Source organism: Stigmatopora argus, chromosome 5 (assembly GCF_051989625.1).
Source record: "Stigmatopora argus isolate UIUO_Sarg chromosome 5, RoL_Sarg_1.0, whole genome shotgun sequence".
NCBI classification, from domain to species: Eukaryota; Metazoa; Chordata; class Actinopteri; order Syngnathiformes; family Syngnathidae; genus Stigmatopora; species Stigmatopora argus.
In genome coordinates, this window is record NC_135391.1 from 5,686,791 (window position 1) to 5,702,967 (window position 16,177).

General features: G+C 38.3%; 1 protein-coding gene and 1 long non-coding RNA gene across 2 annotated transcripts; one reads left to right on the top strand and one right to left on the bottom strand.

Moving 5' to 3' along the window:
* Positions 1-1,026: 1,026 nt before the first annotated feature.
* On the bottom strand, positions 1,027-16,141 carry hk2 (hexokinase 2). Its single transcript, XM_077599989.1, has 18 exons — positions 15,892-16,141; positions 15,133-15,295; positions 13,801-13,949; positions 13,152-13,271; positions 12,822-12,917; positions 12,392-12,491; positions 10,472-10,655; positions 10,197-10,358; positions 9,314-9,547; positions 8,030-8,334; positions 7,749-7,894; positions 6,960-7,079; positions 6,411-6,506; positions 4,873-4,972; positions 3,499-3,682; positions 2,861-3,016; positions 1,940-2,176; positions 1,027-1,868 (listed from the first exon to the last, which is right to left on the bottom strand). Exons 1-18 carry the CDS (start codon positions 15,949-15,951, stop codon positions 1,727-1,729), a joined length of 2,754 nt encoding a protein of 917 aa, XP_077456115.1. The 5' UTR covers positions 15,952-16,141; the 3' UTR covers positions 1,027-1,726.
* Positions 9,631-10,700, top strand: LOC144073979 (uncharacterized). Its single transcript, XR_013300206.1, has 3 exons — positions 9,631-10,070; positions 10,307-10,389; positions 10,531-10,700. It is a non-coding gene; the product is annotated as an uncharacterized LOC144073979 (long non-coding RNA).
* Positions 16,142-16,177: the final 36 nt, after the last annotated feature.

A 16,177-nucleotide genomic window follows, 5' to 3' on the forward strand; every position in this document is an offset into this window, starting at 1 on the left:
ATTCCAACTCAACAAGAGGATATCTTTTGCAAGTGTAATCAGTTAATTAAAGTCAGGTGCTACTTATTTTAGAAGACACCTGATTGGTTAAAATGTCGGCACTGGTTCGGTTGGAACAAAGACCAGGACCCACTGCGGCCCTAAGCGGAATCGGTTTGACACATGTGGGTTAGGGGATAGTGGTTAAGGTTAGGGGTTAGGGTTAACCTAACCTCACGAACGATTGTTTTGTTGCATAAATAATTTGTTGAAAGCGATCAACCAAACCATCTCTCTCTCTCAAAATTATAATCATGAGAGAGTTTTTACTTCAGATTTTTTAAAGGAACTTTGACATTAAAATAAAAGGCAATAAATAAAATTATTAAAAATTGTATTAAAACAGATATAAAACTTACAAATTATGTGCAATGGCTTGTAGGTACCGTAGTCTATCTCCGTTTGCATAGCCATCCGTGAGATTTTTCAACCGTTCATTAATGTCTGTTCGACGAACTGTCTGGCGATGAAGTGTCCGGCCGACGAAATGTCCGGGCGACGAAATGTCCGGGCGACGAAATGTCCGGGCGACGAAATGTCCGGGCGACGAAGTGTCCGGGCGACGAAGTGTCCGTCGACGAGATATCCGGGTACCGTATTGAATTGGGTTGGTTTAATGTCTATGATTTATCTAATCAATGTTGAACATGATGTGTCTTGATATTGTCAGATCGTAAAAATAACAAGTGAAGAAAACATTGTGATCCATTTAGCTAATTGCTTAATTGTAATTTTTAACACCGCATGTTACTGTTGAAACACCCGTCTGATAATACAGTATTATATTGTTACGTGTCACCGAATGTGTTCTCTCGTCACTCTGTCTATGATACAATTTCTGTACTGGTGTTCTTCTTTAGTGCTTTCTGTGTTTCCTGTATGTGTTGAGTGTATTATTGTAATGAATTGGTGTTTGCGCTGTTAATGAAAATTGTAGGCAATTTTGCCCACAATCAACTCGAATTGTCTCAGGAGAATCACAACACCTGAGGATAAAAAGACTTTATTAGTGACACAAAGGGGAGATTTGCACTGTTGTACCAGCAATTTTGAAGACAAGAAGGAAAATGACATCATTTTACAAGAGTGACAAAAAAATAAATTAGTTGAGTTGCTTGAAATTGATTCAATTACTATCTAATGTATGTTTTGTCAGCTTCTAAATGTTTGCGTCTCTCTCTCACCGACACACTTGCTTTTCAACAACAATACAGATTGTTTTGCATGTTTATTATTCATTTTCATGCTTAATAATATAGAAATAGAAACATCCTTTTCTCTTTTATGTGTGTTTCCCACCTTTCAGGCAAAATTGGTACACTATGTTCTTTTTTAAAGGGTTCAGTTGGTGGTACATTGAGGACCGAGGAATAAATTCGAGTATCTACATTTAAAACGGCTCTCCACTGAAAAATCCAAATTACGAAACCACTTCTGGAACAAAATAATTTCATGGTATCACGCTTCATAGTCTCAAAGTTTTTAAGTCAACATTTTTTATAATATATAAAAAGTCTAAATGAAGGCACTGGATCAACAAGTGCATTATTATAAATACTCAAGCATACTGTGAATGTCGGTTCCAGGAAAGAGTCATTCAAACTACTGCAAAGTAGATAATGGATGATACAGACACAGGTAGACCCTATTCTATGCTGCTAGATGAAATACATAAAATATGTCTGTGCTATTGTGTGCTACTTCTGATTCTGCAGGCCACCGCGGTTATGAGTGCGGCTCCTTTTCCACTTCCATCCTCAGAATTATGAAACGTCACCTTGCACTGCGGTGCCAAATTGCGCAACGTCTCTTGCATAACTCCTGCAAAACTGTGGATGGAGAAGAAATGAGGCTTGGTGGTTTTCGTTCGACAGATTTTTACGGGCCAACCGATACTTACTGAGGGTGCATTTTATAAAGAGTGCCGTCAACGCCGACTGTAACGGTGAGTTGCTGCAGGTTGCGATTCTGTCTCATTCTGTCAACCACGGCGGCTAAACCGGCCCCGCAGAGCTGTGCCGCCCGGCGGGAGACGATACTGCAAACCTCTTTAACTAGCACGCTGTCATCACATGTTGAGCCGGTAAGACCGAGGTGCTGCAAGATGCAACGGATCTGACGCATGGCCAGCCGGTCACTATAGCAAACAGAAACAAAATCGATGGTACAAAATGAAAGTGGGAATGTTCAGCTATCTTGTTTGTAATGCAGGTTTTCACTTCCAAATACGTCAAGCTCTAACCTTCCCCCTTGTACACAATCAAACCGTTTACCACAGTAACAATCTCATCTCATTTTCTGAACCACTTTATCCTCCTTAGGGTCACAGGAGGTGCTGGAGCCTAGCTGACTCTGAGCCAGAACCATACCTAGGGGCAATTTAGAGTGTTCAATCAACCTACCATGCATGTTTTTGGAATGTGGGAGGAAACCGGAGTACCCAGAGGAAACCCACGCAGGCCCAGGGAGAACATGCAAACTCCAAACTGGTGGACATGACCTGGATTTGAACCCAGGACCCCAGAACTGTGAGGCTGACACGTGCTAACCCCTCTTCCACAGTAACAATATTTCAGGTAAATACCATTTTAACTTTAACTTTGAAAGAACATCCCCAGTGTTTAAATGTCCCAAAAGTTGGGATGGAATACACATTTTTTTGAATATATTTGAATATTTCATTCAAAATGGAACATGACAGCTCAAAAGTATAAGAACGTGTAATTTACAAAGATGAAAATACGTTGAAAAGGTAGAAATAAGAGACCAGAAAAGTCAATTGCACATATAACGGACAGTGAAATGAAGATTTTTTTTTTACCTTTCAATTTGTGAAAGGAATTTTGTCTCAAAGATGCCCCAGGTCTTCAGTCTCTCAGACTGTTTTCCTCGAAACAGTAAACCCTTTGCTGTGAAATCCAATAGAACATGTCTCACTATCTCCCCCAGATACATGCCGCTGATCATCTTCTCATACCTTGATGCGGGGGGAAAAATAAATTGAGTATGAACTTAATTTGCTGGGGTTGGTGGTCTTAGTGAAAAGTATAAACAATACATTTTAATTGTCACACTGCAGCTCAAGTTGGACTTTTCTCGGATTTTGTCATGCCATTGTTTGTTTAAAAAAAAAAAAAAAAAGATCAGATTTATATCCAGATCCTCTAAATTGCCACAATTTTGTCCGCACTTGATTTATGTTTACTTCTGTGAACACACAATCCATTGTTTTGTGGGGATACATATCTCGTGATGTGGCATTAGTGCGCCTGCTCATCACAATTTAATGGCATTCAACACGAGAGGATTTGTTTTTGGAATCTGAATGACTACTTGAAATAATTGAATTTTATAATTAAAAAAACCCACAGATAAGCATGTTATGCTGCAGTGTGAATGTAGATAAAAAAATCCGTGGACTGCAACATAATGGAATTGGGAGTCCTTCATGTGCAGTACCTCTGTTTTCCGGGATTGCTTGAGGAGGCATCAACGAGACGATCGAAGTTTGTGAGGAAAGCATCTAATTCGCCGTTTTCACCAAATGCTCCCCACTCCATATTGACACACATGCGCCCTTCGTCGCCATCAACCATTTCTATATTTTCCATCTCCTCCATGTAACAGGCATTCGTCCCTGTGCCTGAAGTAGGAAACACATTAAAAGGACTGACAATTAAAACCGTAAAATTGCACAGCCTGCGGCTAGGAAAAGACTGACTGCGTAGGTATTCATTCTAAAGCAGGGGTGTCAGACTCGGGTTGGTTGGCGGGCCGTGTTAACGTCAACTCGATTTCATGTGGCCCGGACCATTTTAGATATAATATTTAGATTTTTTTAAATAAAATGGATTAAAAGCCCTGAATATTCAGTTTTTTTATAGATCTAAAACAATGTTTATTTTAGCTTTTTTTAAATATTTTTAGATTTTACAAATTTATTTTTGAACTAAAAACAGAAAAAACTGATTAAAAATTACAATTATTGATTTAAAAAGGGGAAAATCAGGACATTTAATATACATCTATGCTCTTCATTTTAATTTGATCCTAAAACAGAAAGTCTGCACTTATGATTTTCTTTCCCGGGCCACACAAAATGATGCGGCGGGCCAGATTTGGCCCCCGGGCCGCCACTTTGACAAATGTGTTCTAAAGCCTACTACTAATCACTATGACAAATTCCAGCATCTACAGAATGGGCTACATATGTGCCGGATGTAATTGTAGCCATGACGCAGAAGACTATTTTGACCAGACGAGATTGATGCCATACCCCAATTTTTAGCATCAATATGAAATATAACATACACGTTCCTTTCAAAATGGGAATGCAATGCGAACAAATCACAGGTCTTCACAATATTGAAAACGTGGATGACGAGTGGTTAGAATAATCAGGGAAAGGAAACACTGTGGGGGTTCATAGCAGGAGTATTAGGACATAATGGAAATGTAAGCAATTTGTAGCAATGCATGCTGTTTTAAATGAAATTGTTTTTATATACAAGCAAAACTAGGAAGTTAGGAAAAGAAAAAATCATGACATTGTAGAAAAATAAAAATTCTGGGTTATTTAATTCGTGTGTTCTCATCAGAACCCTCATGATTTCCCATCTAATTGCCGCAGACGTCCTTAGCCTGAGAGCAACCGGTAAAGATCGACCGGAGACGTTTTCGCAGTCGTAGCGTAGCTGCAGGTAGTTTAATCTCGGGGTCAGAAATATAAAGAACAGACCCCCCAAAAACGATTCCCGTAATGACTAGTTTTTTCAAAAATTCTGATTAAAAACAATAATACGAATAATGATAACAAAAGAGAAAGACACTTACCAACAATGAGTCCCACCTCGCACTCGGGGTCCTCATAGCCACAAGTCATCATGGTTCCTACGGTATCGTTAACTACCGCTACAAAGCTCAAGTCAAATTCCTGCAATGAGAGATAACACTAATCCTCGAGTACGGAGTTGTTTTGAATGAAGTCTCATAATTAAGGTGTGTTCTATTCTACAGTCATTTCAATTAGAAGATAAGAAATTAATGAGGAAAACTAAGTGTATTCATGTCCCTTTGGAAAAAAACCTTTTCATGACGCTCTATATGAATTAACGAAGTCTATCAACCTAATTTGCAAAGCATGACATCTAAAAGAAATGAAATAAAGTCCGCTAATTTGGTTACATACATTATATATATATCAGTGGCGGGCCTTCAAGGCCTTCTCTGCTGGCCTAAGAAATATCTGAATCATGTATTATATTTTGTCCATCAATACTTATTAAATAATTCCAAATTGTCTGTTAGCTTCCTTTCTCCCTGGTTGCACTGCTTCCAGATGTGTGTTTTCATATTGAAGCATTTAACCAATCAAATTTCAGCCATCATTTGTTGCCAGGGTCAGAAATCTGCCTCAAAGCCTTCACAATCAGTTCTGCGGGCTCTGCCGCTTTTAACAAGCGTCGATAAGACTGTTGCTTTAACAATCAGATTTCGAGTTGGCAACACCATAATGTATTGTCGCGGGCGTAGGGATACATCATTGTCTTGTCGCAGGCGGAGGGATACATCATCGCTTTCACCAACTAGGAGGCTAGTCATTAGCCAGAGCTACCAAACTGTATTTGGAGCAGGCTGCACAAGCAAATATATTGTTGTGTTGATTTAAAGCCATTTTCAAGACGGACTATGCCAGAAATACAACAGGACAGGCTCGACTTTCAGCATTAGCTTCGATGGCGATATAAAAGAAGGAAGAAAGAAAGGAGGATGGATATTGTGTACAGTTAAAAAGGATTTTTGGTGAGTAAAACATGGCTATATTCCTAAATAATATTTCAATTGTGGGCCAAGTTAGGATATCTGAAAAGCTCCAGTGTTTGTATTTAATCACTAAATGCTGCTAGGAAGTGGATTTTACCCCATTTTTCTACATTGATTTATTGATTATTTTTTATGTGTCGCAGCTGTAGCTGCAGTAGAGGTTTTATAGCCATAGAATAGTTTTTGAGGGTTGGATTGATTCGTTGAAGGCGCTACGAACAAATGCACGGACCACCACTGATATATATTATATATATTTGGTTGCGTGACACTGCAAAAAAAGGTTTTCAATGCCCTAATCAAATATGATATTTACTGTGGACTCACTATAAGCAAATAAGGGCTATACATTTTTGTGTTTCATGTAGCATTCTGAGCAAGATTATTTATTAAGCGTTTAAACTGCAAAGAAGTTACAGTTGGGGAATGTTTGCAAGAACATAACATACACTCAAATAACTGAAAGAAACTGCAATATTTAGTTTGAAAAGGATAAAACATGCCAAAGCTTTTCAGAATACGTACATAGAAAAAAAATGTTTACTAACCCCACGGCATCGCACAGCATCCATAAGTAATGCAACAACATCATGTCCTTCACAACCACTAGCTTTGAAACCCTTTGTCCACTTTAGAAGAATTCCCTGGGGGGGTTAGGTGAAAAATGATATGAAACCTCTGCATTGAATTTCACCTTCCCCTATAGTCAATTTTTTTTCTCATTCAAGTTGCAAACCAGATTTCAAAAGAGTTAGCATGTCTTACAAATTGTGAATAAAATGAATACAGTGAGATAGAAGTGCAACAATTTCAATACTTGACTCCAAATAGAACATTGATGTCGGATCACGAGTTAAAACGGGGAAAATGTTTTAAGGGCTCGATATGTTACTGTGTCAAAAAAATCTTGGAAGAAAAAAGAAGTTGTGAAGGTAGTAATACAAGGGTGTGAAACTATGTCTTAATGATATATACACACTAATCTAAAAGGATTTTCAAGGTGACATTCCCCTTTAAATGCATCATGTACTGAACAGATCACGTTGCAAATAATATTTTATGTTTAGATGGAACAAAGGAAGATTGGACACTCTCACCTGATCAAGTTTGGTTTGGTGACAGGGGAAGGAAAATGTAAATCCCAGAGGTAAGGATGCTCCTCTCAAACCCATCCTTTCCAAAAAGTTGGCCATGCAATCAACAATGTATCTAAAAAGCTGTCACCCAGAAATATACAGGAACAATCAGTATTTATGTGGCATAAAATAATTATCAAAAGTAACCGTACTAGTTAAAATGAGTGTTTAGAGAAATGTTTAGTTCATAGATGCTTAAAAAAACTTTTGACTCACATTTAACTACTTGGAATAATATACAAAAAAACAACAGGGTACAGCGTATGAGTTGTTTTAAAAACAAATCTATTCAAAAGAGGCATTATTTTTTTTCCCATGTCTGTGGTATGCTTTTGTCAAAATACCGATAGGTTTAAAAATTACATCATTTTAGAGCACACTTTGATTTTTCATCTAAATTCCTTTTATCAAATGATGTCAAATTTGAAATGTATTTTTTTTTTTCAACGTATTTCATTTAAACTAATAATCACATCTCAATTGAGCTGTTGTGGGAGGACCTTGACCAAGCCAATCCAATTTACTGGAGGGGTTTCCGGATGCGTTGGTGTGAAATGTCTACAAATTCCATCAGCAAATTAGAAAGCCAAAGGCTTACAATGCTATTCAATCTAGCATTCATTGCCTAAAACAATATCCAAGGAGAAAACAATCTTCCCATGAATTTCCAATTATCCGTCTCAAGGCAAAAGCAAAGCAAACAAAGAAATGTTATTTTTTTTCGCATGTGCAACTTTCCGTATACTAAACCTCTTCTCCGGTGCCTTGCATGGTCTCCTGCGGAATAATGTAGTTCTTATGGTGCATTTCAACGTGCTTCTTGTCCCCTTGCACACGCACGAGCAACACCCTAAAACTTGAGCCGCCAAGGTCCAAAGCTAAGAAGTCTCCGTGCTCTGAAAGCATAAATAACATAGTTATAATAAAAGTTGAATGACCTCCCATCCGAGACAACAATGCATAGATACAAGCTACTATCAAGAGTCATAAAGTACTTGAGAGTGAATTCAAGAATGGTATGTCAGGGCTACCTGATCCATCTAGGGTTGAGCCAACAAATGTTGGCAGCATCTTGATGCTCGCTTGATTGCGGGCATTCTTTGACAAGCCGCGGACCATATTTTCACTTATTAGCCTTTTCACTTCCATCAGCTGCTCTTCATTCAAATGGAGGCTATCGAGAATTTGCTGGCGCTCAGCTTTCTGAGCGGCAAGACGCAAGGCTACCGCCGTTACCATGGCGGCGCCTTTCCCGCTCCCCACCTCCGACCTCAAAAAACGCACGTCACAATCAGGCACTAGTCTCCGTACCATCTTGTGCAGCCGCCTTGAAAACCTTGGCAAAAGGAATGAACAATAGAAAAATATTAGAAGTCGAAGCAAGTTCATGGTTAAGGAGGTGCCAAATTGAAAAAATAGGAAAGGCACTAATCCATTTAGTCATTCACTTAGAAATCCTTTGTGCCCACTTTGTTATAATAACATATTGTCAAACAATTATGGAGCCACTGAAGATGGTGTTAACTCTAAAATACAAACAATTTAAGCATGAAAATATGATTGGCAAACTAAACTATAGCAAGTCTCACTAATTCTTCACAGTTCCAAGAACAACATTACTCTAAACTGAATGCTATTTCATCTAAGTATCTCGGGGCTACAATATCGGTACACGGTCGATTGGTCGCCCGGAAGGTAAGTGATAATTACCATTTAAATCGTTGCTCGAATTCCCTAAATACAAACTGCGAATTACTATTTAGTCATACTTAATGCCCTAGTCATTATTAGGCTAAAGAAAAGCTCCAAATTTCCCGGACTTTAATTGTTTTTTGTTGGAGAACTTGTTAAGACCCTGACTGACATAGCTTCTTAAAGGCACAACGCATGTACATACAAACTCTTATAAACTCACACGTCGGCTCAGTGAAACTGCTCATGGCCATTGTTGGCTTTTATTGATGCGTAGACCATGATGTTTTACCTTGTTTTGTCGCCGGTCTTTTGGTCGCCCCTTGTTGCGGGCGGGGCGACCAAAAGACCGGCGACCAAAAGACGGCGACCAAAAGACCGGCGACCAATCGACTGCACACAACAATATCAAACCGATAACTTAAAAATGATTGGAAAGGAATTCCATTGTCGCTGGCTTGTGTCGTACAATTATTTCAATCACCAGTGCTGTTGTCCAGGGGTAAGTAGTGAATCCCTATCTCTAAAATGTTTTTGACAGAGTGCTTTTCTCTCAATCTTCCAATATCCAATCACGTCCTTGTTTGTACTAAATCACACATTGCATGGAAAGGATAACTTACTCTTGATGATTTTTATATACAGAGCCATCCACTCCAATGGTGGCTCGCAATTTCTCAGCTGCTTTGTTGTCCCTAATCTGTCGGAGTACTGCAACCAATGTGGCGGCGCACAAATGTGCAGCCCGTGTAGAGACTATTTGACATACTCTCTGAGTGGCTATGCAGTCCTCTAAGGTTGGGTTCAAATCAAGGCTTTTAAGCACGTTTTCAGCACTCAACACACCTTCTTCTTTGCTGTGTATGGAATAAATGGGAGATCAAGGATCAAGTCAAACATTCGACAGGGGCGCTGTTTCAGAAATAAGTAAATGTTCTGATAGAAATGAATAAAAAAATCTAATAACAGACATATTTGGTGATTCATGTGAATTACATAAAGATAGGGCTACCAAAATTAGTTGACTAGTTTAATGGCGTTGAAGATCACACTTTTTGACAACAAAAAATTGTCATCAGTGATTAGGTTACATTTTTTTCGCTCTCTTTCTCTTTGCCTTAAAACAAGCATTTTTACTTTGATCAGGTTAGCAATGTAAGATAAACCTTTCTTTATTAGACTATGAACCTCCTGCTTCTCAATGAGTTGTGCTACATGCCCCAACTTAGTCGAACGCCTTTTTTTGTGTTTTTTGTGTGAGCAATCACGACAGAACTGGTGAGCTTCTTTGTGTAAATCCTGGATGATGCGAAGGACAGGGTCGAATAATTGATTCGCTGTGGCGACAAGGGCATCAAGGACAAGCTGTCGGTGCAGTAGGTTGTGATTATCTTCATTTATTTCAAATGATAGTACTCAAAAAAAAAAAAAAAGGAAATGCTATTATATGATTGCCTTGGCTCTGCAGAAATGGTTCCGTTGTGCAAAGAAGCGAAAACCACTTACTTCTCAATATCTATGGAAAAGATATAGTTGGTGGAGAACTTTCCAGTCATGAGGAGCTTAGCTGTCGTTTTGCCGTTGAAAAGTAACTTGTCCTTTGTCATTTTTACAAGGATGAGACGTACCAGTTCCCCCATGTACATTCCACTAATCATCTTCTCAAAACTGGAAATCAACAAATAAAAGAGCAATCTATGTGAGTAGGTGCACATTTATGGTAATCTGCTATTCACTGTATGTCTAAAAAGTGTATATGAAACATGAAGATATATATTCACAGCTGTTTGCCAGGGTTTAGAGAGCCAGCATCTATTTCTCTGTCAAAATGTGTTCGCAGGTCTTCCAAGGCACCGTCATCTCCAAAAGCACCCCACTCTGTGTTAACACACATCTGCCCTTCGTCACCATCTAGCAACTCAAGGTTCCTCATTTGTTCCATGTAGCAGGCATTTGTTCCTGTTCCTGTTAGAAAACAAGGGATTAAATTTCTTGGAAAATGTGTCCTCATCCATGAAAAACTATTATGAACAGCACACACATTTATTCGATTTATTTTCCTTATGCAAAATTATTTCTGATTCAAACAGTATAGATCAGGGGTGCTCAATACATCAATAGCAATCTACCAGCCAATCACCAAGGTATTATTGCACGACAGTAAGATTTTTTTTCCCAGTCCGTTGGTTTCCTTTAGGCCTGAACAATGTCACGTTTGTATCGTGACATTAGAATTTGTGCATCTGTGACAGCTGCTCGCTAAATGATACATTGATCTTGGATACTTTAAAAGGTGTGCCGCAAATACAGACGCTCCCCTACTTACGAACGAGTTACGTTCCGAGCGATTGTTCGTAAGGTGAATTTGTTCGTAAGTTGCTTCAGTGCTATATTTTGTATTATAATTTATGTTTAAGGCCTATATAAGTATATTGAAGGTTTATATAAGTGCATTTGTATGTGTAAGGCTTGTATAACTAACCGGCATTGGTTTGTACTGAAAAAAAATAATTAATAAAATGGAGAGAATACGTACAGTACTGTATACATACTACGTATGTTAGAGAGAGAGATATTTACTAGAAACTGGCCGAAAGAAGCGATCTAACGACGATTGCACAGTTTTCTTTTTTTCATCATAAATGATGCGGTAGCACTGTATGGCATCATTCAATTGATTTGCAACCTTTGTGCACAGTTCAATATTTGGGTCTTGCTGCTCGAAGAGTGCGATGGCTTTATCTATGAGCGAAAACCCCTCGGCCAAGAGTTTCATCTCGAATTTCTTCATGGGGACATGCATTTCTTCTTCCTCCTCCTCCTCCTCCTCCTCCTCCTCCTCGACACGTTGCTGAGCCTCCAACCCCATGAGGTCTTGGTTACTCAATTCCTTCCCATGGGACTCAAGCAATTCCTCGAAGTCCTCCTCCTGCAGGTCAAGCTCGAGTTTGTCACTTAGGCCGACAAGAGTGCTGAGAATTTCTTTATTGGTGCCCTCCTAATCAAAGCCACGGGAGTCGTTGACGAACTGAGGGCATAGAAGCCTCCACACTGCATTGAGGTTGACCTCGGTAACCTCACGCCATGATGCATCAATGTTTTTCACACAGTTAAAAATGTTATAGGACTTCCAGTAGCTCCGCAAGGTCATCTCTGGGTCAGAATCCACTGTGCAACGCTCACAATTTTCTCACCCGCATCAAGCTTCTTTATTATTGCCACTTTTGTTTCAAATGAAATGGCTTGCCTCTTCCTTGCACTACCACCCTCACTTCAAGCCTTTCGCTTTTCACCAACCATATTGATTAATGGATGCATGAGATATTTAATGATAACAATGAAAAAAGTTATTTGCGCACTGGAGATACGTTCACGCACTTACGCACTGCAACGAACTGGGCAGAGGAAGGTGGATGTTGGGTGAGCTCTCACACCGCCAGGGGTCGTTATTAGCGGCGGAAAGAAGCACTACTTGGAAAATCTAACTTACAGCATCTCTTTCCAAACATTTTTCGACATATGCCATATGCGCAGACATGTTTGTATGTACCGTTGTTCGTAACTCAAATGTTCGTAAGTAGGGGAGCGTCTGTACATGTTTCAACTTGCCGCAATTACATTTTTCAAATCAGTTGCCTTTGGTACTAATGGAATTGGAGTTGTCTCAGCTGCCCCTGTTCTAAATATTTACAAATACCCACCTACGATGAGACCAATTTCACAATTATGATCATCATAGCCACAGGTCATCATAGCTCCCACTGTATCGTTAATAACAGCCATTATGTCAACACTGATATCCTGCAATAATAGCATAAGAAAGAAAATTAACATATAATTTCAGTAGGTAAAGGGCATGCAGCTGTTGTACATAGCAATTAAATCTTGGCAGTACATTAGACCATGAAGCAGAATTAAATCATAAATTGTTAAGATCAAGCCAAAAGTACTTAATGACTCTGAAGGCTGTTTCACAATAGGCTATGCAACCAGTAAATGCAACTTGAGTGATGTAAGATACTATTTTCACATATTTACCAACCTTTTCTTACTAAAAGAATTTTGAAAAAAGATTTTATTGCCATATTTTGTTCATGGCCATCTCATTCTTAGGTTCAACAGAATACATACCCCTCGCTTGTTTACAGAACTTTGCAGAAGTTTGACGACATCTTTTCCTTCAACTCCAGTTGCCCTGAAGGCTTTTGTCCAAGAAATTAATATACTCTGAAAAGCAGGTACAACAATATTTTTCAACCATCTAGCATATTTTAACACCTGCGTACTCATTGTGCTTTTACACCTTTTATTAAACACAATTTCACAGACTGTGTGACAGCTACCATGAAGAGTAATTGCAAAAAATTCAAGGTCATGGCTTTTCAGCTGTGGTGTTAAGAAGTTATGTCGGTTCCTGGCATAGCACAAATTAAACTAAATTTACACTGCAACATTACTCACCTCGTCCAACTTGCTCTGTTGACAAGGAAAAGAGAAGGTGAAGCCCAGAGGGAGCCTTTTGTCCTTTATTCCTAACTTCTCCATGAAATTAGCCAGGCACTCCGCTATATAATCAAATAACTGGAAGATGAAATAAAAGGTAAAAGCAGTAAGGTGTATATTAGTGTATTGTGTCTTCATTCCTAGGAAAAATTGGATTGGATTGGATTGGATAACTTTATTCATCCCGTATTCGGGAAATGTCATTGTGACAGTAGCAAGAAAAGGCATAGTTATAAGTTAGACAGTACAGTCAAAGGCCGCAGAACAACAAAGCAAAAGCAAAAAGCACAAAGTACAAAGCAAATCAAGGTGAAATCTGCCTTTCTCTAAAAACTGACGGGAAGACTTAAGAATTATTGAAAGACTTGGGAATGGATCAACAGCACAGGCACAATTAACAGTCCAGATAATATGAAATATACCGAGACAGCCTGCAATAGTGTTTTGACAGATGTACATGCTATTATTCAAAGATGTGTCCTTCGCTATTACTTAAGGCAGACCACAAAGAAACGATCTATTGTCTATTGTGACGAATTGTCTGTATTCTTATTGGAGGCTCTGTTTTATAAATAAGTTCGTACAGGCATTGTGTTGTTAATCCTACCTCAGATCCCGAGCCTCTCTTGAGACGTTCAGGAATATCATAAATCTGATTTTCCATGTTCACCTTTTGCTCACCATGAGCCATAACGGTAACAAGTAGTACTCGGAAGGTGGACCCACCAAGGTCCAGTGCCAAAAATTCTCCTTGTTCTAAATGGAACAGTAAACAAAGTGCACTCAAAACACATTTTAGAACACACTTTGGAACATAAGACAGAATGTTACATCCGGGGTGAGTCAATAGAGAAAGGAGATCAAATCCTAACAACAAAGGACTAATATATATATAAATCTATCCTGAGGCACACAGCAAGGGAACAAATCTGAGAAGAGCTCTTCAAATGCCCTCATGGCCAAACATTTCTAAAACCAAGAGGTAAGAATCCCATGAGCCGGTATGTCAAACAATGCCTTCGGGTTTTTCATGTCTTATCAGTAACCACACAGTCATCGGAGTGAGGCTGGCTATAAACGATATCTAACAATTGAATTAGATTTGCATGTTAACTCTCCAATCAACTTAATTGAGGAACTGATTATTTCATTATTACATATAAACCATGCAATCAAGCTCTCTTATGCTGGGTAATATATTTTTAGGCTATTAGTCATATTGTGTTTGCAAATAGTATGTTTTTGGTTTTGAATACCAAATATTGGTACACGGTCGATTGGTCGCCGATCTTTTGGTCACCGGTCTTTTGGTCGCCTGGAAGGTTATTGATAATTACCATTTAAATCGTTGCTCAAATTCCCTAAATACAAACTGTGAATTACTATTTAGTCATACTTAATGCCCTAGTAATTATTAGGCTAAAGAAAAGCTCCAAATTTCCCGGACTTTTATGTTTTTTTGTTGGAGAACTTGTTAAGACCCTGACTGACGTAGCTTCTTAAAGGGACAAGTTACAAATATTAGTACCACCTGCAAAATGTGCCCTGCCTACGCAATATCAAATGAGAGTAAATATATATATATATATATATATATATATATATATTAATATATATTTATATATGTATATGTATATATATGTATATGTGTATATGTATATATGTATATGTATGTGTATATATATGTATATATACATACATACATATATATACATATATTTTTTGTATATATATATATATATATATGTATGTGTATGTGTGTGTGTTGTCTTAACACACATGCAATTGAAATCTTCTTATCAGTTCGACAAATAGGATATTGCTAATCTGAATATCCTGTCTTCTCCACTGCATTGAGAAATATCCAGTCTGAGTTCCACGTAAACCTTTGCAACAATGATGAATTATATTGGGCAACTTATAAAAATAAAAGCATTACCTGTTCTATCTGGTGTTGAGAGTACATAAGTTGGCAGCATCCGTACTGCTGCCGTGGGGTTAGTATCTCTGCAAAGGCCTTTGTCCATTTCTCGTCGAAATCTTATTGATATATCCATCAGTGTCTTATCAGCCAGATGAAGATTGTCCAAGTACTTGTCCAACTAAATACCAAAATAGTAATGGATATGTTACGCAGGGAGTTTCTATCCCCATTCAACCGTAAGAATGTCATTTGCAGCATTAAGAGAAATTGTCATGCTAATGAATGTTTCATAAAAGTTAAGGTAAACAGTGAATGAAAAGTTAATGTAGATTGGACGTCTATTGACGTCAAAATAGCAGCACCGAGTGTTCCCTGGTTTTATTTTGGAAAATATTTCTACTCAAGCAAAAATACTTTAGAAATCTCTCTAATTTCCGGTCTCTAAACAAATTATATATTTACACAAATATACCGGTTTCTGTACGGGAGAGAATATTTAATGGAAAAACCAAACGCATATAGCGTCTTACACACGAACATACATTTTCGTTGTTGAAATCACGGTGATATTATTATTTTATTACAGGTGAATAGCGCCCCGTTTATAGATTTTCTGCGCAACAAGTGACGAAGTACTCTAAGTGCTAGCCTTGTTACCAGTTTGACCCGTCTTTGCGGTGTCAAACCTTACGGGTCACTCAGCACACGTCTTTAAAAGCATTTCAATGTTTATATTGTATTGTTTTTTATACAAATATTAGAATCGTTACTCACTTTATTTTCTTGATCATCAGAGATTTCGGGAGAGTAGTTACTAAGCAAAGTAGAAGACATAGTCGATGTTGATTTAGCCGTTCTTCTTTTGTTGAAGGATTAACTATGGATAATAATTCATAGGTTTCTAAATTAAGATGTGGATTTAAATAACTCGATTGCCTTTGTTGGGGTTTGTAAATTATCCAGGAAAAAAAAGTTCAAGCTTCCGGGACTTGTGGGCTTGGTGGTGTCAAGTAAATTCGCTGATTGGCTGCGAAGAAAGCGATAACTTCCTGGTTTGGGA